The sequence below is a fragment of the Serinus canaria genome, chromosome Z (assembly GCF_022539315.1).
Source record: "Serinus canaria isolate serCan28SL12 chromosome Z, serCan2020, whole genome shotgun sequence".
In the NCBI taxonomy this organism is placed as follows: domain Eukaryota; kingdom Metazoa; phylum Chordata; class Aves; order Passeriformes; family Fringillidae; genus Serinus; species Serinus canaria.
This window is the reverse complement of record NC_066343.1, coordinates 68,484,751-68,512,161: the sequence shown is the minus strand read 5'-3', so window position 1 is coordinate 68,512,161 and position 27,411 is coordinate 68,484,751. Positions and strand designations below refer to the sequence as shown.

General features: G+C 38.7%; 1 protein-coding gene across 2 annotated transcripts in view; it reads right to left on the bottom strand.

Annotated features, from left to right (window-relative positions):
• KIAA1328 (KIAA1328 ortholog) overlaps positions 1–27,411 on the bottom strand; it is a 171,602-nt gene that overhangs the window by 23,716 nt on the left and 120,475 nt on the right. Inside the window, exons 9-11 of one of the 2 annotated variants that reach the window (XM_050986599.1) lie at positions 12,734–12,918; positions 6,083–6,191; positions 118–276 (exon numbers count right to left, since the gene is read on the bottom strand). In XM_050986599.1, the coding sequence (XP_050842556.1) occupies positions 189–276; positions 6,083–6,191; positions 12,734–12,918 (382 nt within the window). In that variant the 3' untranslated portion in view covers positions 118–188. Of the gene's footprint in view, positions 1–117; positions 277–6,082; positions 6,192–12,733; positions 12,919–27,411 lie in introns of those variants that run through there. The other variant, XM_018920086.3, reaches the window with a different exon arrangement.

Genomic DNA, 27,411 nt, shown 5'->3' with positions numbered 1-27,411 from the left:
AGAACCTGCAAATGCACGCAGGGAAAAATTGTAAAAAAGAGTAATTAAAATAACAATGAAAATGATGCAAAGAGTTAACTCAGTTTCATAACATGATTTGAACTCTATTTTCCTTTGTTTATTATTACTTTCAAACTACAGTCAAGTTATTGTCATACCACTGAATGATGGAAACCTTGCCAACTACTTCAAAACTGACACATTTTCTGTTGCACTGAGCATTCCCAGAAGACATTTCCCCTCATTTGAATACAAAATCCTGTCAGATCCATGGAGCTGAAAAAAAAAAAAAGTGTAAAGGATATGTAGCTGTAATAGACCTCCCCCAACTAGTCAAGTTTGGAAAAAAAGACTATCAAAAATGACTCAAAGATCCAGTGCTAGATTAATGCAAATATCTGCTTGTTTGCAAGTATACTTTTTGATTAAACTGGCATACATCAAGTACAATTAGAAGGGTTATTTATAACTAAGAAATACATAATTCTGCATTTTAATGAGGGTGACAATTACAGCCAACAGTTGGTAATTAACATTAATCCTTTTGCACTGCAAATCAGAATTTCCCAATATGATTTTCATTGTCTGCAATGGACACACCGAAACTGTTATGCAAAGGAGCTATTAGGTAGGCTGCTTTGACACAAATAGGTGTTCCTGTTACACAGTAAAGAAAGAAACCAACGATGTGTTAAATTTGATAACCTCAGATGTAAATACAGAATGTCACTCCAAAATTTACTTGATGTCTACAACACAAAATACAATCAAGGCTTATCATTTTCATGGCCGAACCCAATTCCAAGTTTCCCAAGAGCCAGGCTTCACAGGTGAAATCTGATTTCAACGCAAGCTTGAAATCTCCCATTGTTAAATTTGGTTTAGATCCCAGCTCTGGGTTCACATCTGCATTTCTCCCCTGAGACTTCAAAGCTTTTAGTGGTTGTAACGGAACAGAGCCAATAAGGAGGAGCGTTTGCTCAGTCAGTACCAGCTTCCACAGCAGAACTCTGGAGCAGAACTACTAAAGACAGGAATAATCACTACTGAAGGATTTGCAACTGTAGCAAAACCTTATTGCACATTCTTTCCTTAAGCAGGTTATCAAAAAAATTTTGGTTCACAAACCCAGTGAATTTTAAATCTCAATCTGCCTAAATTGCTTTAATATATTTCTATTCCTTGAGTAAAAATTTCTCTGAAAATATGTTCCATGTCTATAGCAAACGTTGAACTTATTAAACACTTCTCTTTCTGATATCTGTAATCTTCAAAGAGATAATTTAGAATTGCTATGTGAGTCTTTCCAAAAGAAAAGGTATTTCTGTTTTAGCCTCTCAGCTGTTGTCTTTTCAAAGTGAAGTAACAGAAAACTCTTTTCATAGTGGTCTTTAATAGGAGAAGAGATCTAGCCCAAATCCTATCTGAAGCAAAGATCACAATGCAGCCAGTAAATGAAGCCTCTAGAAGACTGCTGAGGTGTTCAACACCTGGGTCAGGCAACTGGAGGGAAATCAGTGTCAGGTACAGGTAAATGAGAAGGTGGAAAAGGAGAACAGTGAGCAGTAAGCCAAGAAACCTACAATGTACTTCTTACAAAGAGCTGTAAAATTCACATTTATTTTGTAACTATGAGATAGATGGGTTATTTCTACATATAGAGGTGCCCAACTAAAATCAAGATAAGTGATATTAATGTCCTATGGTCAGTATTATTGAACCTCGAAAGCAATAAAGTATTGAGTCGATAAATATTACATTTGCAACATAGTTAACATTCTTCTACTGTCTCTGGCACTTATTACACATTGTAACCGCAAGTCTACAATACATTATTCATATTTGGGGTGTCACTGAGTGATGGATTGCTGTAAGAGAGGCTGTCCTTTAAATAAATCAACAAATAAAAATGCAAATGTTAACATTTTCAGCCACAACTTTTTCCATCTTGAATGGGGAATGAAAATTTCACATTATATCGACAGCCAGCAGAGAGAACAATTAACAACCTACACTGTGAATAAGAGAGATTAATTTGCCAATGTCTGGTTTTATCACTTGCATATGGAACTACATTGGACTTTTTGCACTGCTGGCTTTCTCAGGGAGTAGGCAAAACTTGTGTCTCCTACCACTTTCAGAAACTAACTCACCACCCAACTGCAAACATCTTTTTAATCTAAGTTAAATCTGGTATGAAAGTTTTCTGCTCCTTTTGAATCTTAAGTGGTGTCTGATCCTAAGGGTGAAAAAACAATTCTATTTCTTTGGCAGCGCTCGCTTAGATTCTACATTCTAAGGAACTTCAGAAATCATCTTAAGTTGATATCCATATTTAAGCATCCAAAATGCAAAGATGTGACAATCAACTAACACATAAGTAAGACAAAAGCTTGAATCTCATCACTGTCATATTTCCTAACACTCAGCACAACAGATCTACTTTAGACAATTCCAGTGTGCATTATTAAGTATACAATTCTGCACATTATATTTTACACCAGATATTAATTTGCTTAAAAGTCCCTAAGTACACATTCACCTGAGATGTGCTGGGCAACTGGGTAAATAGTTTTGTTTTTAAAATGTCCCTAAGCACAAATTTACACAATACAATCTGTTTATAAGAACTCCAACAGGCCACTGTAGTCTAACAGATAATAATACAGCTCAAATACAGCATTCATTTTGCAAGAACTTCTAAATCACTTATTTTATTGGCTACAAGAAACTTCCCTCTAAGACAATGCATTCAGCAAGTATGAAATCTTGCTGAAACTGATCTGAAACTGCAACCAAAAATCACAGACTTAATGCTGAAATCCCTGACTATCACACAGTCCCTTAATTTACCTAACTGTTCTTGAATTCGCTTTGTCCAAAGTGAAAAACACTACAGGAGAATTATCTGTTTCCATGGTGAGCAGAACAAACTTTGCCTGTGTCTTTTTAAGTGCTTAATTTCTGCAGTGTTATAGGACTTACTGTGCCAAGCTCAACGCTACGTGGGGAGAGCCTGACAATTGCAACAGGGCTGTAATCAAATTAAATGGTATTTCAGAATGTACAATTTATAACTTCGTTTTTTTTTATTTCCCCAGAAATAGCTGAATACTTTATTTAGTGCAGTTTCATGTCTGTATGCAATACAACATTTGTTTTGCTGAAATCAGTACCTGAGTATAGCTAAGGTAAGATCTAGTTTATGTAAAAATTTCATTACCAAATGAAACCATCAATATGCCAGTACTTCCCCTGTGCAGCTCCCTTCCAGTTCAGCAGAAAGATAGATGCCCTCTTCTAGGCAAGCACCAGTTATGAATAAATATAACTGGTCACCAAAAACGCAACATTTAACACAATCAGAGTAACCATGCTTTAGGAACGAAATTACTCTTCCAAATTTGCCCAGCCCCAGTCTTGCCTGTGATTTTTTTCCCTCAAATATATTGGCTTTGGTCTAGATAAATAAGCACATGGAGTAGAAGAGCTTTCCAGACCTGCTGTGAACATAATTTCAAGGGCTTCATGCAGGTGTAGACACTTGGCTTAAGAACACTGGATAACCAAACTTGCAGTGTTTGGCCATATTATGGAAGGCAGAGATAGGCATGCACAGAAGCCTGTCAGGTAAACAAATTCACTATTAGCCCAGCTCCAGATGCCAGAAAAGGAAATGCTGTGGTTTTCTTTTTCTTTCAGAGATATCACTGATATCACCTTGTGGACACTCTCTTTGCAAGAATGGTCCTTCTACAGGTCTAGCACTAAGGCTCCCAAGGTTTACATCTACCTTCTAGGGACACTTATTTCTTGTTCATGACATGATTCATTCTGAGACAGAGAAGGAAGCAGGACTGCAGCAACTCTTTCTCAAGCAGGAGGTAGCTGTAGCACACTGAAGACTCCAGTTGAGCCCTGCCAAGGCAGGCTATCATGCCAACACATCTTCTACCTGCCATGCCTGCTTACCCAGCCAGCCCTCCCCAGAAGCTGTGCTAGCATCCTGATGCCTCGCTGCCAGGGAACTTCTGTCGCTTTCCAACACCTTCTCTCTGGCAGGCTTTGCATTGCTGCTGCTGCCGGGTGCCAGGGTTTGTGCTAGTTAAAGCTGGCACAAACACGAGTTGAATCTAGTCCTATAAATTTAAATAGTCAAAAGTAATTAGGTTTACATGTACTGCTGAATAAATAAATTTGCTCTTAGGCTAGGGCTTTGTATTGCAAGTTTCAGATCTGTGCCAACTGTTGTGGTTAGGCTGTTAACCCCCCCAAATCACAGATTATAATGAACATGCTGACAAACCCTAACTTTCGTGGCACAAAAGCAGCAATAATTCTCAATATTGATTAATTTAGTTAGTTAAACCTGCAGTCTAAGCTTATAACCATCCAGTGATAAATTGAGACTGACCTGCTGCCCAAGCAGGTTTTTTGATGAAGGATAGAATCAGCTTTAGGTTTCCCCAGAAATATTTGTCCATTTGCCATTTTTAATTACAGAAGGCCAGGAGTAAGGGAAAGCACAACATGGCTGTTTAACCTAGTTAATAATACCTGCAGCACCAATGGTAAGAAAGAAAGGGAGGAAGCATGAGAGAAAGTGCCTTGAAATACAGGATTTTTCATCAACTGGTAAAATAATACTTTAAAGATGACAGCTAATCAGACTCCTTTTACTGATCACTTTACCTGGTATGATTTCTAACAGCATATTTCAACAAATATTTTACTCCCCTCTGTGGAAAAGAATAGACCATCAATCCTCTTGAATAAAATTTCTTTTTCTGAACAGTGTTCATATGATGTGCATAATTATATCTACTCCTCAGTGCTTGAATGGAATCTCAGCCTAGCACTATTAGACAGTATCAAGCAGTATCTTTACACACCCTTTATATGCTATCCCTGCCTTGCAAAGGTAACTATTGCTTCTAAGAGAAATGGTTTGGTAATCTTGTGGTTTCTGTTAGTTTAAACATACAGCTATTTGTGGGAAACAGCCCAATCTAACTCAGTTCTTAAATCCTCTAAGAATTACCATCCCTTCTATCAGAATAAAAAAAAAGTGTTTCCATAATAAGTAAGAAAAAAATTGTCAATATTGATAGTGGTTTTTCACCTATTATATATCACAAGGTCTCTCAGAAGATAGAAATAAACTGCTAGCTGCTGCCAAGAATACAGGGATGATATCAAGCATTCATTTTCCAAGTCCACTGGGCCAAGAGAAGATTAAATCTGATTCTAGCCCTCTCCTCCTCCAAGAAGCATTTAACTCTTCTCATGAACAGTTGCACATTCCTGTTTTGCCACTGTACTGTTATCTAACTAGTGGTATAAAATACTTCAAGTTCATATTTCAATCTGCTTTTTTGTTGCTTAACTGAAGATTTTATTATGAGAAAATGTGGGATATGATAAAGAAAATCCGGGATTGTATGCTGTTCTTCTAGGCAGTTACCACTAGAAATGTAATCCTGCCTAAAGAGGACAAGTTGTTTTCAGACCTTTAAGCGTAACAACAATGCTGCTTTCAGTTTTTCCATTGGAACAGAAGTGATAATGCTGCTTTTCCAGTGCATTTAGTGCAGATATATAGTATAATCAGGAATTGCTGACTTAATGTGATTTTGTTGCTTGTCATTAAACATAAAATAACTCTCATACAAAACATTTTAAAAGAAATGTCATTTGATAAAAATGGGAGTGGGGGAGGAGGCGGACAAATGGCGAGGGATTACAATCTTCAAGCAAATGTAAAACCTAACAGGGTTAACACTGTCCATTAAAATTATTTACAAAGGTATTTAATGTGTCAGGACTTGGAACATAAAATACTTTCTGTTCAAAATCTAAGTAAAATTAAAATGTTAGAACCTGGCATATTCTTGCTTTTTTTATTCTAACACGCAACTTAAGGCTTACTATAAATATCAAAGGGACATGGCAGGTTTTAGTTTATAATATTCAGCTTGTGCTAATATGAAACATCATAGAAATTCAGTCACTTCCCTGCATCTGGGAGAATTTGATGGTTGTGTTTGCAGAATCTTAAACCAGAGATTACCCAGCAGCTTACCGTGAAGGGTCATGCTGAATCGGTGATACGGCTCTGGTTGCAGGCACTTTGCTGCTGCCCATCAACCCAGGAGATATGGCTGCATCCTTCCTAAGTCCTGAAGTTGTCCCTGTGGAATGAAGTGAAGACAAACCAGGCATCAGAAGCCTAGAGATTTTGGAATAGATTTTTCTCAATTCTGCCTTATTGCAGAACATTGGGACGAAAAACTGAAACAGTTTTTGAGTGAGAAATATACATAGAGAAATGACAGAGAGCTCATCAGTTCATACTACTGTGCACAGCATCCATTTCAGGACCATACAGAATCAAATCTGTAGAATAAGACACTCTTCAGCCTCCATCTTACTGTCCAGAGCTTGACAGACTTGCATGGTTATTATTCCTTAAGTGGCCCACAGGATTCAGCTTGTTTCACAGACACAGTTCTCATTACATGCTTTAAGATGTTAGTTCTCCAAGTGTAAATATCACTTCAATAGTAGTTTCATTTAAATAAATTAGAACTGAGAATCCATTCCTTCTTCCCACCTCCAAATAACTCTTGAATTTCAAAATAATCTAGGTTTAAAGGTGAAGTTTGGAGGTCATGTAGTTCAATCCTCCATTCAAACGGCATCAACAGGTTTCAGACACTTATCACATTAGGTGCTGAACGTCTCACTAATAGAACCTCTCTGGGAAACTCCTCTGGTTCCACTGTTTGACCAGCCTCACAGTCAAAAATGTTTCGCATACAGCTCATCAGAATTTTCTGAGTTGTGACTTTTCCCTGTTGTCTGTTGTGTGGCTGATGATGACTTCCAAGAAGGCTCATTCCCTCTTCTCTACACCCTCTCCTAAAGTAGCTGAAGCAAGATCCATGCTGAGTCATCTGTACTTACAGCTGAATGCACCCAGCCTTCTCAGCCTCTTGCTTCAGACCCCAGGCTGTCCTGGCTGCCTCTACCAGACTTCCTACAGTTTGTTGGTGTTGTCTGCACACTCTGGAGTCCCATATTGGACACAGCATTTTTGGACACAGTCTCACTGAGCTAACTGGGGAAAGTGTCATTTCAGCACTCTGATGACCACAGCTGTATGATTATGGCCCAGTAAGAGGTCCAGCTCCTCCATCACACAGGCACATCACTGACTCAGTGCTCTTCAGCAGGACACGTCATTTTTTTCTGGCAAAACTGCTTTCAGGGTTTTTTCAGTGTCAGTTCAACGCAGCTGAAGGACACTGGCATTTCCCTTTGCTGAACCTAAAAAAGGTTCTGTCAAATCCTTTTCACAACCTGTCCCTTGAATACTGTGCCCTGTTCTCCAGCACACCGACTGGTTCCCCAAGCCTACTAACTTGCTGAAGGTGCATCCTGTCCTGCTGCCCAGGCTGTTGATGTTAAGCAGCTAACCACTATGAACTGGCTGCCAGCTGGACTGAAGACAACACTTGAAGGCTGGTGCTTCAGCCAACTTTTCATTTGCTCACCTGAGAACTGAGTTTCATTGATCAGATTAAGTAAGACAAATAGCATAGAGGTAAATAAGAGGTGGAGGGAAATAGGAAAATTAGTAGCTATCTGATCTACCACACAAAAACCTGGATTTGAGCTTTTTTAATCTCTCCTAATTAGTTGTGTACAACCAACATCACTTAACTAGAGTCAGTATAGGGAAAACTAAACATATCAGCAAAAACTGAAGTCAAACCAGTGTTTAGACCCTCATGTAACCCTGTAATGGCCAAATATTTCTCAGCTCTGTGAACAGAAGAATTCACTATCAGCCACTCTGAAACATGAAGCAACACAAAGTCATGATTTCACCTTCAGTGTAAAATGGACAGATGTTCAGGGAATTATTTAAAAGAATAAATTGATCTAAGATTTATACAAATATATACAATTCAATAAATCCACATGTTTTAAGATGAATTTTAGACTAACAAACATTCATTATCACCCTGCTATAATGAACTGCGTTTCAGCACCTTTCAGTGAAAAAATCTCGCCTAAGAAAGAGTTAATTATCAGTGAAGGAAGTCTGGAAATATCATGGGGATATATGCTGATTGTGTGTCCCTGGTAACTTGATAGTGTGCCAATTCATGATGAGAAGAGTGGGTATGCATATAAAGACTGGAAGGCTCTTGTTTAGAGTTTTGACTTCACAACTGAATAAGAGATATTTAGAAATCATTTCACATGATAGTGGAATGAGGCAGCTGGATTTTAAGAAACTAATACCAAAGTAATAAAAACCTTGTTAACATGGGAGAAAATATTCAGTTGCTAATACAAGACAAGGCTGGCATACCGTCAACATACTACATCCACAGAAAATGAGATGTATCTCTGCAAAAAAAGACAATATATGGACTCAGAAGTGGCCAACACAGCCTCAAGGGGACTGTTCAAATATCCAAGTTTGAAAATATTACCAGAGCTCAAAACAGAAAACAAGAAAAGGAACTCAGCAGGAATTTACTGAAGCTGTTAAGCTGCACAGACATAAAGAAGAGGCAAAAAGAAATCCCAAATAAATGTATATTAAAAAAAGAAAAGTTAAAAAATATATCTTGGAAAAGGCATGCAAGTCTTTTGAGGAAAAAGAAACACTCAGGAACGGGCAAATATATAAAGATGATTAAATCAATAACATTCCCAAAAATGTCCAAGCTACTACTAATTTTAAAATATATTATGAGAAAAAAATAAAGGAAGGGAAAATTGGCAAGTAGAGGATAATGAAGACCCTGTTGATGTATAATACCTGTCTATATAAAGCTGATGAAAAGAAACTACCAGGGGGAAAAAAAAGATACAAACTCTTTAGTCTGAAGGATATATATTTCAGGGCTAAAGGGAATTAGTTAATGAATTTATGAAGTGACTGGTAATTATTTATGAAAAGTCATAGAGAACTGGGGTGATACAAATGACAGCAAATTAATTAGATTGCAGGTGTTAGAAGACCGTATGAGACTGGAAACATTGCAGATGATCTAGAGAAGCAAGGAACGTGGAAAAAGAATAGACACATTTACCCATGGAAAAAAGAAAAAGCTCTTCCACATTGTGGTAATTTAAATCCTGACACCAATGGAAAGAACCTTGAGCAGCAAAGAATCACAAAAAAACCCCCTAGATATAAGCTTGCAAGTCAAGCTACCCCCAAAGCAATTATAAATGTCTCCTAAATGGTAATAAGAATACTATTTTCAATTTGGCTAACCTGGTACAAGAATGATTTAAAGTAGATTAAAAAATCATTTGAGAAAACTCAAATACCTATTATATTTCTGTTTGAAAAACAGACAACTAAAACATTATGAAAGTGGGGAAGTTCAGCAGTCTATATTTTAGAAGTGTAAACATTAAGAATGAAGAAATATGGATGAGGCTGGTTCAAGGAGCAATGGAATGAAAGTAAGCAATGGGAAATCTAGGTTGATAATCATAAAAGAAATCTTTATGACTTGAATAACAGTAATATTCATAAGACTTAACATTTATATAGTACTTCACATCTTCAAAGCACTTCACTAATATTAACTAATTGCTCTATTCAGTTGTAGGGGAGAGTCTTCCCTCATGGGAAGAAGTTCCAGATCCTGAATCCCTAAGAAGCTACATCAGAAAAACTACTGAAAAACAAACACCATCTAGAGAAATCAGCCCCTGGAAAAGTACAGGGCTAAAATGAGCTAAAATCATTTTCCTTCTCTGGCTTTTTCTTTTGCATATGAAAAAGGGAAGTGTGCACACTATACAAAATCACGCAGACGTTATGTCCAACAAGAAGAAACAAAGGGAAAATAGTTCTTTTGTTTTGTTGACGCAGAGGTACTTCAGGAAGTGATCATAGAGATTAATACTTTAAACAGAAATGTAAGAATTGCCCAAAATTGCACAGTGCAATGCATGTCTGTTTCCCAGCCCCACAGCAAATTTTTCAAGAGCTGAAAGGAAGAGAAACACACATTTCTGTACTCCAGCACTTTTTAACTAGACAAGTTGTTAGATTTTAGTACACGTTGACATAGCTGGTGGTGACACCAATAAAAACAATTTACTGCTGAAAGGATCTAAGACTTCAGGATTGCTTCAACTGCTTAAAGTTTGCTGGTAATACTAAAAAAGTTTGACTACAAGACACAAACACTTGCTAAAGCACAGGAATAAAAACTAAGGAGCAAGCAGAACAGGAGACAAAGTCAACAGTGAGGGAATAAAAATTGATTTTCTAAGTTGATCCAGTAAGCTTCTACCCTGAAAAGAGAGCAGAAGTGACCCTTTCCACTCCAAGAGGTGAAGGGACCACATTAACAATGCTCTTCTACCTGTTACTAATCATTGTCTGGAAGAAGGAAACATGTATTTGTTACAAAATCACCCTTTCCAAACCCACTGTTGTCACAGCAAGTGAACAGTCCTGTAGGCAGGAAAGCCTTCCACTATTCCAGGATGAGAAGAGCTTCCTGATTAATAATTTTAAACCTGATACAAGTGCCTGTGATGCTCTGGAGGGACACTGCTACTGATACAGCCACCATTCCCATCAGCACAGCAAGCCCAAGGGCTCAGATCAGCACTCACACTGCACTAAGGAGTGCTTGGATAGAGTCACCATCCTGGAGAACCTACCTACAATTAGACCAGACTCATATCAGCATGAGGAAAAACAAACCTCTGTAGCAATAGGTCAGCATCTGATGGTTGAGAAGTTTTCACCTGAACATGTTTCTGTACACAGCACTGCTGCGTTCTGACCAAAAGGCCACCTTTGGGCATGTGGCTGAATGATGTTGAGTTTCATGCCTCAAGATATCACTTTGTGGATTTCATTCCCCTTTCTCACACCGCACTGAACCAGAAATCCCAGCTCAGCAGCAGATGGGAATATCCAGCAAAAGAAAGGACAGAGCCAAAGTCCAGGCTATCCAGAATTAAAAATCTTGACATCGTGTTCTGGTGATCCCTTAAGATGAAAAAACACTTTACAAGTATGTGTGTGTGCTTGCTAAAGGAGTCCAAATATATAACAGAAGGAAGCCAATTAAAGAGGTACTAAATACAGAAGACTTCAACTCTTCAGTGATTAGCGCTAGGTAATTTGCCTTGTGATAAACAACCATTCAAATCAGTAATAGACCTGAGGTTGTTCCACAGCTTGAAAGCATTCCTCTGAACTTTATCAGCTACCACAGCAAGTGCCAATGTTTGTAAGTAAAATTTTGCAAAGCAGCTCTACACCATAAAAGCCAGCAATCCCAGTAAGTGCTTGCAAAAGATGCCCACCATCTTCAGAGATCATGCTGACTGCTACAATCACTAAACCAGCATAGGTACAGCTCAGTTGCTATGTGCAATAGCCAGATGCAGTTTGTAACTTTTCCTCAGTCCTACAAAATGAAATTAATGAATGAAGAAGAGGCCACGTTGGATATTTTCCCCTGAATCTATGGAAAATAAATTACTTTTGGGGATTACCCCAATCTAAGGAACAAAACCCACCATCCAGCTGTGAAAAATCCTTGTTTCATCACTGCAGCATAGAGAAGGAGGGGGGCAGAAGGAAGAGGAAAAGAGAAGAAAAAAAAAAGATAGCTGAAAAAACCATAAAAGAAAACCATCAGTGAAAATTGCCCCTGAAACTTTGCAGAATTGTAACGGCTTTCTCTTGCTTAAATTGATTGGTGTAGCAATGTTATAAAATGACTATTAGGATTCATTGTGCACAACAGAAAGTGTGAAATGTCAGCAGATTATACAGCAAAAGTAATGGGTCCTGAACCCCTGTTAGTCAAAAATGATTTTGTTTCAAATTAGAAATTGATTTTTTTGGACACAAGCCCTTTACAGGCTTCCAACTTTTGTAGCTGTGCCTTGGAAGAGATTAACCTCAGCCACCGTTTGGGTCCAGGCTGATGATACCCTTTCGAAAGTTTCTTCACAGGGACTGCTTTTTAATGTTGGTACGGTCTTAACCAATAACACAAGTTATTTGTTCCTTTGAGAACTGCACCACATTTCTTCTCATTTTGCCATTTTCTTTATTTTTATGCTGACATATACAGCAAACTGGCTGACAAGTTAAAATAAAATAAAATTTTAAAAAAAGAAAAAAAAAAAAAAAAAGCTAGTTCATAATTGAACCAAGGATTATGTTCAAGGCTAAGCAGTGAAACATCCAAGCTGCTTTTGTTCCCAACCTTTTCTCTTCATAAGAGAGAAAAGATTGCATCTCTGCTCCTAAAGCGGAGGCACTAAGCTAAGGGCAGGATACGTTCCAGCAGTACAGACATCCCTGTGTGGCAAAATAGCAGGTTATGATGGGGAAGTTGTCATTGAAGGAGGAAAAGAATGCAAAGATTATATTTGAAGAGCAAATCACGCTGCACTTATTCTCACTGCCTTTTGGAAAAGTTAAAAAACAAACCATTGAATGAGTTTTCTAAGATTAAGAGGCTGCTTTTTTCTCTTTCATCAGGAAGACCAGACAGGATCACCACTTGTTTTGGTTTTTTTTTAATGGAGCTAACACTTTCTCTTAGGTTGCTTTAAACACCCATAAAACTTCTTTCTTTAATTGTACATTTTACTAATATTCTTTTGAACACACCAGCACAATCATGGCCCTGAAATACAGTATGCTTCCCCTTACCTTTCCTGGACTTGGTGCCTTCCCTCTTGGTCTGCATTTGAGGAGTGTGCCCATCATCCACATTTATACCAAAGCCAACCATTTTCTTCCCCGAACTGCTCCCATGACTGCTCCCTGCTTTTCTGGAATTTTTGCTCACTGGAGATGTCCTCAGTAAATAATCTTCATGTTTCAACACCGGGACACTAGGAGGAAAAAAGGATCATGCTGTTACACGACACATTCGGCCCATTAACACTGCACCCAGCTCTCTACCAACTTTTACTCTCCAGAAGCACAAACATCATGCTGCTGGTTGAGCTCTTGTTGAATCTGTTTATACTTTCTGAAAGCAGAACGCCTAAGGCTTGAAGAGTTACCAATACACTTTATCGGGAGTCTTTGGTTAGCAGCAGCCAGCAGCACCCTGACAACTGTATTTGGAGTTTTGCAGCACTGGGCACATTCCCTAAAGCATTAGGTCCTGGATTTCTCAAGTGGTTAGAACAGCACCAGTGGGATGAGGACATGCAAATGAAGATGAAGATGAAGACAGACTTTGTCCAGCACAATGGGCCAAAATTGGAAGAAAGAGTAATTTTAAAAATGTTCACTTTGCTAGAACAAAGGGGAAACAAAGAAGATTATGTGAAGAGAAATCTGAAATTTTAGTTTGTAAAAGGGAAGCAGATCACAAAATCACATAATGATTTTTATTGGAAAGGACCTTTGAGATCATCTGAGTACAACTGCCAAGGCCACTGCTAAACCACATCCCCAAGGGCCACATCTACATGTTCTTTAAAAACCTCCAGGGACAGTGAAAAGCTGATTCAAGAAGAAAATGGATGAGAAAAGAGGAGACAAAGAGGTGAGATTGATGAACAGAGGTACTTTTAAACAGGACAGAGAATGTATGAGCAAACTGGTGGGAGAGAATGCGGTGGAGAATGTGGGAGAGAAGTGCAGTACTTTGAGTAAAGTAAGGAAACAGAAAGCTGACCAGAACCATTATGGTTCAAGATGAACTTCAACACACGATCATAAACAGTGCATGGATAGAGGCAGGAGGCAAATCTGGTGTTGGTGAGCAATTATGACCTCAAGCTCTGCAGTCACAGGCATCTCAAAATGTTCTGGGCAGACAGGAGGATGACCCATATTTCTCTCAGTAAAGGAAAGCTATTGCTTTCAAATTCTGCTCTCTGGGAAATAACTACTGCTTTAAATGACAATTCCCAACATATGTAAGTCATTAGTCCCTGTTAGAAAAGGCATCTTTATAAAAGAAATTAAAAATGCAAAAAAGTATCTTTGTATTATCCATATGAAACAATACTATTTAGTCCAAGATCATGTTATCTACTTACAACCATGGAAGCAAAAACCAGCTTTCTTAAATTATTAGATTAAACAAATCTTAACAGCTGGATTCTGTGAACCTAGAGGTCTTTTCCAACCTAAACCATTCTATATTTCTATGATAAACCTTTTTCCTGTTTAAGCACCAATTTTACATTGGCAACCCAAAGACTGTCACTGAGCTTTTATTAGTTAGGATACAGCTTCATGGAGGCTGAATCACAAGAATCTTTTACCTAAAAGCTTGCACTGACTGAAGTTACTGTAGATCTGAGGAAAAAGCAGGAAATGATAGCTAAATTAGAAATTTCTCATCAATGTGCTGTATAAGACATTGTTTAATAGGGCCCACTGAGCCTGTTGGACAATTAGTATTACTCCTATATTATTAATGCAGAACAGTATATAATGGCCTATGACCTATAATAACTGACTGAAGTGTTGGATATAACTTCTCCAAATATCCTCCGTTTACTTTAGGGCTTCTAACTGTGTGACCACTAATAATCCTGCAAAGTGTTTTTAAAATTTATGGTGGACTAAATTAGTATCTTATTTGAATTATATGAAATTATTAACCTACTAATTCCTGCAACTACAAGAGCTCCAAGAAGTGGTTTTAGATCCTAGCAACTGCTTAAAGAGCCTTAAAGGTGTAATACTTGACCAAATTTCCCTGATAAAACAGAACCTGATATTCCATTTGCCTGTACCTGGGATGATTAACAACATTTAAAAAAACAGTGAGGCTGTCATTATTTGGATGCCTTTTGAGTTAAAGCACATTTGATTCAACCTACAGTCCTCATGCGAAGACAGCAACCTTTGGCTTGTAGATAAAGAGGTGATTACTCAACTGGTTCTCCTCCTGAACCTCAACTGGTTCTCCTCCATATCTTCTATGGTGCAGTTACCTCTATAATACTGAGTTCTGTTTTAAATACTGCAGTGGCAGACACAATTCAAACAGAAACAGACACCAAGAAGAAATTACATAAGCCAAGGTATAATAAATAACAAAAGAAAGTGTATTTGCATTTATAACCTAAATAAACAACTAGAGCCTCATTGTTTAGTATATAATAGAAGTCAGCTCATGCTAAAGTTTTGCTTAAGTAAGGATAGAGTCTCAAATCTTAAAATGACACTTAATCTGAAAAGTGTGCAGACCAAGGAGAGAAAGGGATAATGCAGAGAGATAAAAAAAATTCAGTAATTAACTATCTACCATAATTAAACGAAGAAAACACAAGGTAAAAAAATCTGTTTCAGAACATAATTACTCATTCACCTCTGGAATAATTAGTAAAACGAATGATGTGACTATTGCAACTTGGAAATTTAAACTCAACATATGGTCAAAAGGAATCAGCTATTTACGTCTGGAGAGATTTAGCAGCAAAAGAGGTTCTTGTCTGTTTTCAAATCCAGCTACCCATCACATCACTCAAAGGCACCACAGTTAGTAGGACTTCCTGCAGGTCACCACAATATCCATTGAATTTTCACGGCAATCCTTGAAACCACCCAACCAAGAAGACTTTCTAAATAAAGACCTTATTAACCTACCTACCCTATATACCAGGGCAGGAGATGTAGTGTGACCAAAAAAGAACGGAGTCTCAGCACTGCTGTCTCATTATGAATATCCAAGTACACCAACACCAAAGGAAAACACACCTTGGACATTCCTTGCATCCTGCCTGAGACTCATATCGCGATATCCCCGCTGAGCGCGAATGGCAAATTTTAAATGTCATTCAGGACCCATTGAATACTGCTAGTATTTGCATTCCTTAAAAAGTAGAAAAACATTAACCTTTTGTTTTATTGAATTAAAATGCCATGGAAATGCTGATGTAGTCTTCAGAGACTGAAATACTTTTACAAAGAAGAATAGCTGTCATTTATTAGACACAAAGAACAATTACTTGATAGGATGCTTTCTGACAAAAAGCAGATTTGTATTCTCATCATAGAAAAGGCATTGTAAAAAAACCCAGCACAGACCTCTGAGACTTGAATAATTTAAAGCTGCATTTGGTGCAATTTGAATTTTTCTTTAGGGAGGCAAAGTTAAATACCTTTAATTTGTTCTAATTATTTCAAATTTGCAAGTTAATTATGGCTGATCATTAAATAACAAAAAGGACTATCGTCTCCATAGAGTTTTACCTCCTACCCTCTGCATTACTTAAGCTAGATTTTAGTATGCATGAATTAACTTTCTAAATAATCACATGGTTTGACTAAATGGCTCAGTAAAATGAGCTCTGATCCTCACAATAAGCATTAATGGACATTAGAAAGGCTATTGGGACCCATGTTACTTACATTATAAGTATTTTTAATGGGGTCTTATTTACTAATCTTTATGTACTGTTCAAGTTAGGGCATCATACAGCTACATTATTCTGCTTTAATAGAGGAAAGTCAGTTCTTCAAGATACTAAAATAAATGTCCACTTAGAGCCAACTAAATTCATTTTTAAACTAATGCAGGAAAACTCTGATAGAATATAACTTGTTTTAGCTGCTGAACCTGATGAATCAATCCAGCATAATGGCAGCCTTGTTCTGAAAATGGAGTTTTGCAGATCTGTTGAATCGCTAAGCAACCCAAGCAGCTCAGGCTCTTGCCAGAGCTGTGCTTACTATCAGCATGTGATTTACCTCGCCCACGAGGCTTCCTCTCTTCCCTGCTCCACACCCAGCATTCAGCTGACTGGGTTCCTAGTCTTCGATCCCAGATTTGGATGCTCACCTTCCACTGAACTCTGATCTTTCCATGCATTTTTCAGTGGCATTCAGAGAACAAGACTATGTTGTAACTACTCAGAAACCCGAAAAGCAAGGCAATTCATGCCTCTGCTATGTATGTTCAACAGATGGCTGCCTTAATGGTACCCTACTGCACTCTGCTGAGGCAAGGGCTTGTGAGTTTAACCATTATCAAACTAACAGACTGCCGTGGTAGGTTAGCTCCAAAAGCAAACATGTTGGAATGTTATTTTCCTGTTCCATAATTTCTGTTTTAAAAATAAAATAATTAACAGTTCATGTGTGCAATCTGCTGCAATTATATCAGGCCAAGAATGCATAACACTTAATGATGCAAAACTGGTGATAAGTAGACAACCCAAGCAATACGTTTTTGTAGCTGGAACCTGAATTGCCATTTCAGATGCAGTTTGACAAACAGGCTGAAAATTGCTTCCTCCCCTGCCACTTTGGCTGGGAGTGTTTTCCAGCCAGATCAGTTTCCAGAGTCAGTTCAGTATAAAGCAGCAGCACTACAAGTACTGGGACAAAAGAGAAGATGCCAGGATCTTCTTTTCAGTAGGGGTCCAAATTTAGATCAGTTCACATCAAGCTTGTTATCAAACAGCACTTTGGAAAACCACCTGTTCCAAAGAGGGGCTGCTTGGGGGGTTGTTTGTCTGCATAGCAAATAAAAAAAAATATTTCTGGGGAGAGAAGAAGCACTGTAGACTCTGTATGCATGGGCCTGAAAAGAAATGTCAGTGGTCTACAGAACAATCACAACTTTTCCAGTCCCCTCAAGTGGAGCTGAGGAGAAACATATCAGAACATACGAGCCAGCACAGCAGCACACGGGAAAAGAGAAGGGAGATTGATCTACTTGCTACTGCTTTGTGCAGGCTGCACAAATCCACAGTGCAGCTGAGCAGAGCTGGAAGGGAGGCAAGAGAGATGCAGGTGAGGAGGAGAAGCACAGTGTGAACCTCAGGGCAATCTCTCATCTCTGAATGCCATCACCCTTCCCTTCCTAAAAAATACTTCTTTAGTGTAGCCTTTTTTCCTCCCTTTAAGAAGCAGGAAAAAGTCCTATTCTAATACATTCCTTGAAGACCATATTCAAGCCCAGAGTGAGATTTCATGGGCCAATTATGAAATCTGGCATTTTGGTGCTTATGTTAGATGCATCAGCATGTTAATGGCACTGCTGGGATCTAGTGAATGTCAATAAGAAACAGCTGCTTTCCTTTCTAGAGAGCATGTGCATTTAAAGCTTTGAGATCACAGAATCAGAGAATAGTTTTGGTTAGAAGGAACCTTTTAAAGGTCCCCTGGTCCAATCACCCTGCAATGAGCAAGGACATCTTCAACTAGAACAGATTGCTCAGAGCCTATCCAAAGTGATCCTAAATGTTTCTAGGGCTGGGGCATCCACCACTATTCTGGGCAACCTGCATCTCTATTTCACCACTCTCACAGTGAAACATTCCTTCATCATATCTAACTTGAATCTGCCCATTAAGATGAAAAGCGTGACCACTTGTCCTATAGTTATAGACCTGTTCCAAAGTCTGTCTCTATCTTTCTTAAAAGAAACCATTTTAACCATTGAAAAGGTGCAGTCAGGTTTCCCCAACACCTCTCCTACCACTGTCTTCAGGACCACATCCATCCCCCTTCTCACATATTTTTTTAGGCAAAAAGCAGGAGGGCAGGGACAGGTAGGGAAACACTTCAACAGTCAGTGAGAGTTCTGAAACTGAAATATAAATATTATCAAATCTGCTTGTAATAAAAGAATTTTTCATCACAGAAAATAGACAGTGATTGCCTACAATCTACATGTTATTATGCAGACAATATATTGCTGAGCTGTCATGCAGAGATTTCATCTCTTACAGCACTCTTCAGGCTCAATGCCCTTGAATCCAGTAATGCCCATGGCTGTGTCAGGTTTCTCTGTTGTTTTTTTTTTTATTTTTCCCCCCCTGTTGAGCTCTCTCTCTCTCTCATCTACTGCATTTGGTTTACTTTTCTCTCATCTTGGAGTAGATACACTTGTACCTATGCTAAAATTTTTTCCATATCTGAAGGTACCAAGGTACAGCAATAGCACAGCTTCCCCAGACCACTCTTTCAGGGACCAGTTCCTTCTCCATTCCCTAAGTAGCTGGTGCTCAGATATTTAATTCCACCAGCAAGCATATTCTCTTAATTAGCAATGACCTATTAGATCATACCAGCTATAGGTGAAACCCTAGCCCCACTGAATCAATCAGAATACTGTCTTTATTTTCAATGAAGTCAGGACTTCACTTAATTTACATGGTTAGAGGTTCATTTGTAGCAAGTATTAAGCTAAATTTAACCTAGAATTATATTCATGCCTTCTCTTTGAAGCCCTCTCCTGCCTCTGGTTTAAGTTCACCACATTTCAACTTCCTACCAGCACCTTTCCGACATATCTGAGTTTCCCTAATAAACAGCACAATTACAGCTGTGATTACTTTTCTATCTTTTCTGAATTCAAAGAAAATTCTAGCATAAAGGGTGTCAGACAGTCACAGAGAAATAGCCATGGGAAACAGACTGGCCAAGCTTTAGCAGGGCAAAATTCTGTGACTGTTTGTTTGGCCTTTCTTACAGAGCAGAGCAGAGCAGCTGTCGTTCCAGCAAACTCTGCTGTCAGCCTTCACAAACGAAAGTCATGTAAATGTCAAGTCACAAGTATAAAAACAATCCTTCCAAACAGTGTCTATCTGAAAAGCCTGCCTGGCTGTCACCAGTCAAAGCACCGTGAGGAATGATGCAAAACCCTGTTTAGGATAAAGTTTTTGAACCAAATCTAAACTTTTTCAGTACATCAGGCAGCATCACTCTCTCCTTCAGAAGGAGAATCACATGCTCTTCAGCAAAGTGAATGCCTTAGTGCCTTATCCAGCATCACTAGTGTCTGGCTGAGAGCCAGCCCCAATCACAAGATACCCATCGAAATGCCATATGCAAGCTATCTCCTGAACAAACATGCTCCAAATCGGATTGTAATTTGGTTGTGATAAAGGCATAGAGGAACAACACATCATCTCTCCTCTGCTTGGCTCTCCCAGTGCAAAAGGCTTCACAGTGGATGGGCTGCATTCCAAAACAGACTGTGGCAGAGATGGGTTTGGGTGTGCAGGTAACCACCTCATGTCTTTCTTTGCTAAGACTATTAGTACACAAGCACTCTCTCCTCTACTGAAGTTTCCAGACAGGCTGATAGGTGTTGATAACAGCAGCTTTCAGTAAATGAGCAGCAATTGCAAAAGCCCTTTTTCTGATCATGGATCACATATGGAGTTTTGGAGGATCAGAACAGTTGAAAAAGACACAGCAACTACAGTTGCTTCTGTTCATTGACAAAGTTACACTTGATTGATGCTAAGTTTCAAATCTTCAAGATACCAGTAGGATAAATTTTCACACCTGGTTTCTAAGTGATGAAATGAAGGAACAAAATTTCAGATTTCTCACACCCATGCAAATGAAAATTAATAACCATTAAACTGAGCAAACAGACATATCCCTAACGATACTGAGGTGACTTTCTAGGTCACTAACAGCTCCTCCTCTTAGTATCAGGGAGCATGTCACAGGGAAAGCCTTTCATAAATGCATCAAATTCCATAATAAACACAATTACAATTTTTATACTGTCTATTCTTCTGAGGCTGCAGAATCTGATTTCTCTAACCAGGAACCATTACCACTGAAAACAACACAGAAGCAGGATCCATATTTTTCCATGTAATTTCTGTCCTCTTATTTTAATCAACTTTACCTGTATGACAGGATGACTGAATCAACTATGTTAAGCACAGGTTACTGCAGGTTTTTAGGGTTATAGTCTGCTAGTGTAAAAGCCTTACAAATGGGGCTATTCAATCTGGAAGCTGCAGTGCTTTACTTATTCCAAAAAGCCATTTGACTCCTCTGCCAAATACAAACCTTACATGGGTTTTGATTTTTGATAAAAACAATCAAGTTAGAATTTTGCCAGGCCTGTAACTACAAGTGTACATGGCATCCTAAATATTCTCATACTACAACATCTTTTAAAATGGTGCCACAGACTATCCCAGATAAGTTAGAAATACCCTTCCTGATGCATCTTCACACTTCATTGGCCTTTTTTCCATGATTAAATCACATCTGTGGGACATGGTCACTCTACGATTAAAGAGTATATTAATGATTTACCACTACACTAGTACTCATCCATATTATATTGCTTAGTAAAATGAAAACACTGAGATTGTTTATTGATCTGCTTTAAAAAAAATCCCATAGCCTGAAAAGAAGCAAATAGAGAAGTTGAGACTTTGGACTTTACTCTGATTAGTAGATTACCATGCCCAACAGATGCAGATTTGACAAGATAGCTCCTGGTAAAGATTTAAAATAACAATTTCAGCCACTTCAGTCGCCTTAAATTCACTGAAGTTACATATTTCACAGGGCATGTTTGATGGCTAGTGACTGTAAAATCAAGTATTTATTGCAACAGCAATACAGAGTTAGATGCCTTAATAATGGCATACAACTATAAAAACCATGGCCCTGGGCCCCACAGAAAAAGCAACATACTAAAGATTTCCCTGCAGTGCATATATTTTATGTGAATTTGACAGCACCACCAAATACTGACTCAACCAGGATGTTTAGGGAACAGATTTAACACGTTTTTGCACTTGTATTTAGAAAATATTCAGACATAATACAACTGAAACCAGATGGAAACCACTGCCTCACTAAAAGTCAGGTACCATTGAGATATGTATTGGCATTGCTCTGATACCCATTATCAAGGGGAAGAACAAAGGGAAGAGATCTTGAGACAAGGCTCCTTGCCGTGAAGCTCTGGGCAGATTTTTGCCAGTTCCCAGCCTCTGGAAACCCTTTTGGTCCATACACAAGTGATTTTTGCCATCTTAGATCTACCACTATTGATTTTTGGGCATGAAAGTCTACCTTTGCATGCGTTTGTCAGAACCTGGTGGAAACATCTGTCCAAAGCAGGAGCCACGAGTGCTGCTCTGACACTGGATTCAGCAGTTTGCATTATTTGGGCTGCCAAACCATCTCAGCCCTACTGAGTCCACAGCTGGTATATAAACTTAGCCCATCTCTCAGAGACACGGTTTGCTCAAAAAGGATGCAAAGATGTAAATGGAGATTAAGGAAACACAGAGATAAAAAGAAAAGAAGGATTAACTATGCATTGATCAAACAGAAGGGCAGTAGTTACACAAAGAGGTAAAGTCTGGCACTATTGATAGAAGACTGAAGGCACTTGCAAATTGTTTTGTTTCAAACTCTTGTGTGTGCTAGAAGCCACACAGAAATGTTTCCGTAAAGAGCTGATAGCTTGTCACTGCAGTAGAGGTCTAATGCTTTTCTCTCCAGATCACCAATGAAATCTCTTGGGTATGGTTTAGATTTTAGGTGGATTTACCAGGCACAGACCATCTTTGTGATCAGTGTGAAGAAACACATTAGTTTGAAATTCAGCAAATTAGGATTGAGGGCTGGGAGGGGAAAAGAACACTCTTAAAAAGCTGAGGATAAAAAAAAAAAATTAAAGATAAAATGTAAAACAAGAAAGGCATTGTCAGAACACACAGATGGAGGCAGTGGTTCTAAAAGACAGAAAGAATTAGGGAATGCAATAGCCAGCAAATGCTGCTGAAAGTTAATCCAACACAAAAAAAACCTCTGAGTGCCACATAACTGACAGAGTAAAGTAGAGGTGGTGGCAGAGAAAATAAAATAAGAAACAGTTTTATGACTTCTAACAGACAACTGGCCCCTGAAGGTGAATTTAAAAGAAGCAAAGCAGACAAGACCTGAAGAAGCAGCCAAGATACCCATTTGGAAGACTTATTTTAAAGTAGGTGAATGAATATTGAGCAGTTAAAGAAGACTTTAAAGTAGTCAAGGTGCAAGAAGAAGGACTAAAGCAAGGGGTGGTTTTAACTGTTGACACAGCAAAAGGATTTTTTGGCTGCCAAGAGAAGGAAACTGCAATAGCTGTCAGCAGCCCAGATGCATCCAGAGAAGGAGAGTGATTCTGAGGTTATGAATCTGAGTGGCAGGAAGGATGTGGCATTATCAAAATCAGAAGTGAAGAGAGATTCAGAAGAAAAAAGTAAAGAGTTCTGTTTTGGCCAGATTAGGAATGATCTGAAGGCAAAACAACTGGGATTATGTGTCAGGGAGGCAGTCAGATATGCAAGACTAGATGGAACAGAGCAGGAGGTTTAAGAGTTATTGGCAGGGAGATGATAGCCAAATCCGTGTAACAGGATGTTGTCATCCAGTGGGTACAGAAATCTCCAGTCAAATCAAGGAGTGACTAAATCCCTTCCCTGCCACCTCACAGAGGTTTCTACCTAGTTTCAAATGAAATTATCTAAAATAGTGCTGCAAAAACATGCATTAAAAAACCTGACTTTCCATAAAATCTAAAGATCATACTGTTTCTAAAACTAGGGCAACCACTAAATGAAAGTTAACCTGAACAATAACTTTAGCTAAACTTCAGGTCACATGCATTTAATATAATGAGATGAGGAATATGAAAAGGCCATTCATAATGGAATTCATCGAGTTAGGAATGCCATGCTTAGCTGCCTTATAACATATAATTAATGATCCTATAAAAATCCAGCAGTACAAACTCTCCTGGCTGCCCGCAGAACTCTTCTTTATGCTGGGTAGGGCAAGCAAGCATCTGCTTCCACAAATACTGCCCTTTGAGAAGCTCAAAAGCTTTTTTCAAAAAAAGCACATGTTTCATCAGGGACCACAGTGCCATTTCCATGACACGCTGAGCTTTGAACCATTACCCAAATCAGACCATAGCATTTGGCAACCCAGTATACATCTGTCACGACAGACTGGTTAGTGGTCAAATGTTAAGAAAAAGTCATTAACTCTCTTCCATTGCTTCTAACACCCCACCTTCCTCCAGATTATTTATAATCCCCACTAAACCCACCCTCTGTTTATAGTCTTCTAACACAACAGTGAAATACATACTGCCTGGAGATCTGCGTTGCCTTATACCACTCCCAACCATTTGGTACAACAAAAGATGTTCTCTCTCCATCAAAAAGCCTGATTCCTCCTGAAGCATTGATGCTCAAATTCAAGGTTAAAGGATTAAGATCTGAAGCACTGGGTACTAGAGGAAATGAAGCCAAATATCGAAAGAAACGCAAAAATCAATCCTCTTCACTGCAGGAGCAGTGTGAAGAACAAATCAGCTAGACTGAATCTAAAATTTTCTCTGCGTGGCTCTCAAAAATTAGCACTTTTATAAATATAATGGGTAGTCTGCAAAGCCTCAGCACCCGTGCAAAGCCACAGAGTTCAACTCAATACATCAGTATGGTCTGGGAAGTTTTATGCCAGAATAATTCAGTGGCAAATACACAAAGTCCACTTCAGAGAGAGCAAGAGCTGGGAAGTAAGTGAGAGCACATGTGTTGTTATCTTTATATGTGCTCTGCAAATCTGCAAGTGGCAGAACCTAATATTTACTAAAGTTTCCCTTTTGCTTCAAATCTCTGACTGCTGAAGTGCAGCCAAGGTCGCAGGAGGGGTGGGGGAGTGGGTTTTAGCTTAGTGTAGCTGTGATCATGGGCAGAACAGCAGGGTACAGAGGATTTCTTGCTTAACTTTGTAATACCAATAGCTTTTGTTCTTAGTCCTGCCCCATCAGTTCTGATATAAGCTTTAAATGGCATGAAAGTTGTCCGGGTGGCTTTAAAATTTCCCGATTCAAAACTACCTTCCAGAACATTTTGTTTTATGAGGTTTTTCTTAACTTTTCCAACTGATAAATTTCTGGGACATATGACTGTCTAGATTAAACAAAATATTCTCTTCATCCAAGATTACACATAAAAATAAAAAGAAACAAAACAGTATGTCTGAAAAAGTAATCCACTCCAATTTATAAAAATAGAATTCAGGTTTTCAAAATTCAATTCAGGCAGTAAACTAACAGTGTCTACATTTTCCCATAAAGGAGGCATCTGCAAATGACTTGCAAAAAATGTCTCTCACTGTCTGCAAGTGTTGGCAAGGAATAAACTCCTTCAGGAGATGCATGCATTTCACATATTTCAACTCAAAGAAAAAATTCTTCAAACATTTTCAGTTTTGATGTAGGATATTACCGAACCAAACCCAGGCAGAACACTGGCAGCAAACACAAGTTTTGTGAAAATACCGAAATGTATCTTTTTTTTTTTTTTTAAATTGTTTTCACCAACTGCCCTCCTAAGCTTAGCAGTGTTTCTAATACCTGAGTGTCTGTGCTTTTTGAAGACCTCACCTACAGGCTGAGTGTATCTGCCTGTGGAAACCACTTATGGCATTTCCTTTTTACATCTTACACCTCCAGCCACACAGTAGGCTTCCTGCTAAAGGTTACTTTGGACTGCAGTGGGAATGATGTAATACTGCTGTGTGCAGCAGACATGATCATGAGAACAGAATCAGAATAATTCAGGTAAATGTTAGATAGGCAGCTTGAAATCACTGTTGCAGTTGAAAGTAAACCTGAAAATTAGATTAGTGAAGGAACCAGGTCAGCAGAAATGAACTCTACTCTCTCCAGTCTGATAAGGATCACTGCCTACCCTAAAAAAAAAAACCCAACTGTAAATGCATGCATAGGTATATGTAAAAAATTTCCATACACTCCTCTTTATGCTTTTAGTAACAACATCAGAACAAAAACCTTCACCCTGTACAAGAAAACCTTCTACCTTCAGAGTCTGCACGTGGCACTAATGAAGCAGAAATGTGTGTCTAAGTCTGACTGTACTCTCCCATACGTCACAGCAGACTCTAGCAGCCATCTGTTGGAAGGATGCTGTGCCTATATTTAGCCAGACACCACCACGAGAGAAAGAAAAACTCATATCTGCACCTAATTCAGTGTGTGCACTATTGGCAGATCTGCAAGCACCAGTTTTTTTTACCGGCCAAACAAGTGTTCGCTCCACAAATATCCTCTCTAAAAATGATACAAACTTCAATGTAAAATTATCTGGAACAAGAAAGTAACTTGGTTGTTAAAAGGAGCACTAACAGGTGGGAAAGCAGCTTCCAGATATACAGATTTTATGGGCCATTTGCAAGCACAGTTGATTTCATCCCAATTTAATGTGCCAGTCTGCCAAAACAATAAACAGAAAAAACCCAAAAATCCCAACAAACTATATTCAGTACATTTCTAAAAGTTGGCCAAGTCCTATTCAGATACACCTCAAGAGACCATAGACAACTGAGAGATGACCTGAACCTGGGAGTCTTGGACGAGCCAGTTGCAGCCCTGGTGAGTTTCTCCTTCAGCAGCTTGGGACCTGGATACACCTCAGGCCCTGGGAGGTGACGTGCTGGAACGAAGAACTGAAAAGTAAACTCCTCATAGGAAACCAAATGGGTGCTACCACTGTTTTTCAATTCTCTTCTCCTCAAAAACAGGAATAATTGGGCCAGCAAAATCAGGCCAGCAGTAGCAGAGCCATGTGATTCATTGTGATTTTTATTTTATATTTAAATTATTTGGAGGGGGGAACTGAATGAACAAACCTGGATATGCCTGGGACAGCAGGGGGAGCTGCGAGTCTGCATTCCTCTGCAGGTCTATTTAATTGCATTGAATATTTGGACAAAAGCACATCACCACAGAAAGATGCCTGCATGTCTAACAAGCCTCAGAAAAGAGAGTTCATAACAAAGTATTAAACAAGGAGCAACAGTTAATTGTCACCTTCTCTCACTACATAATAAAAATAGTTACATCATAAACATAAAAATCTTTTAAAAGACCCCTGACAGCACTCCCTTCTGGAAATATCACCATAGCAATGAGCATCCAAGTACAGGGGAAGTACTACTGAATCCTGTGCTTGATATTTTTGAGTAACTAAAAATACAAACTGGCAAAAATATGCATGGGTGATGTGGAATGAGGCACACAAACATAAAGAGCTTTCAATGAAATTAAAGATGGCAAATTCCACCTGCAAATCTTTAATACACCAAGAAAAAATGCTTTCACCAGGTAGCATACATTGAATGAGTGCCTGTAGATAATTGTAAACACATCTGATAGCTGCTGTATCCAACAATTCCTATTTAGATCACTTTGCACACAGGTTTGTGTAGAGGCTCAGTGGCAGAATTGTGTGAAATCCAAGGCAAAGATGCCCATTAGAGAGAAGGCAATAAAGAGACACACTAGCAGAGCCTTATAGGAAACATAAGACTTGGAAAAGCAGGGAATCTTGAATGTTAAGATTCAGGCACACAGCAGCACTCTGGGGAGGGGTGCTTGCAAAGTGAAAAACTGTCTCCTCAAGCTGGTGCCATTAAATACTTCTTATTTCCATGCAATTCAGATCAAAGTTAAGATTAAACGAAGGAGGGAAGAGTTTTAAAATTCCTTTCCCAGATGCAGATGTCAGGAGCACACACAAAAGCAGGTGCCGGGTGTATTGATAATACTGAATACGCAT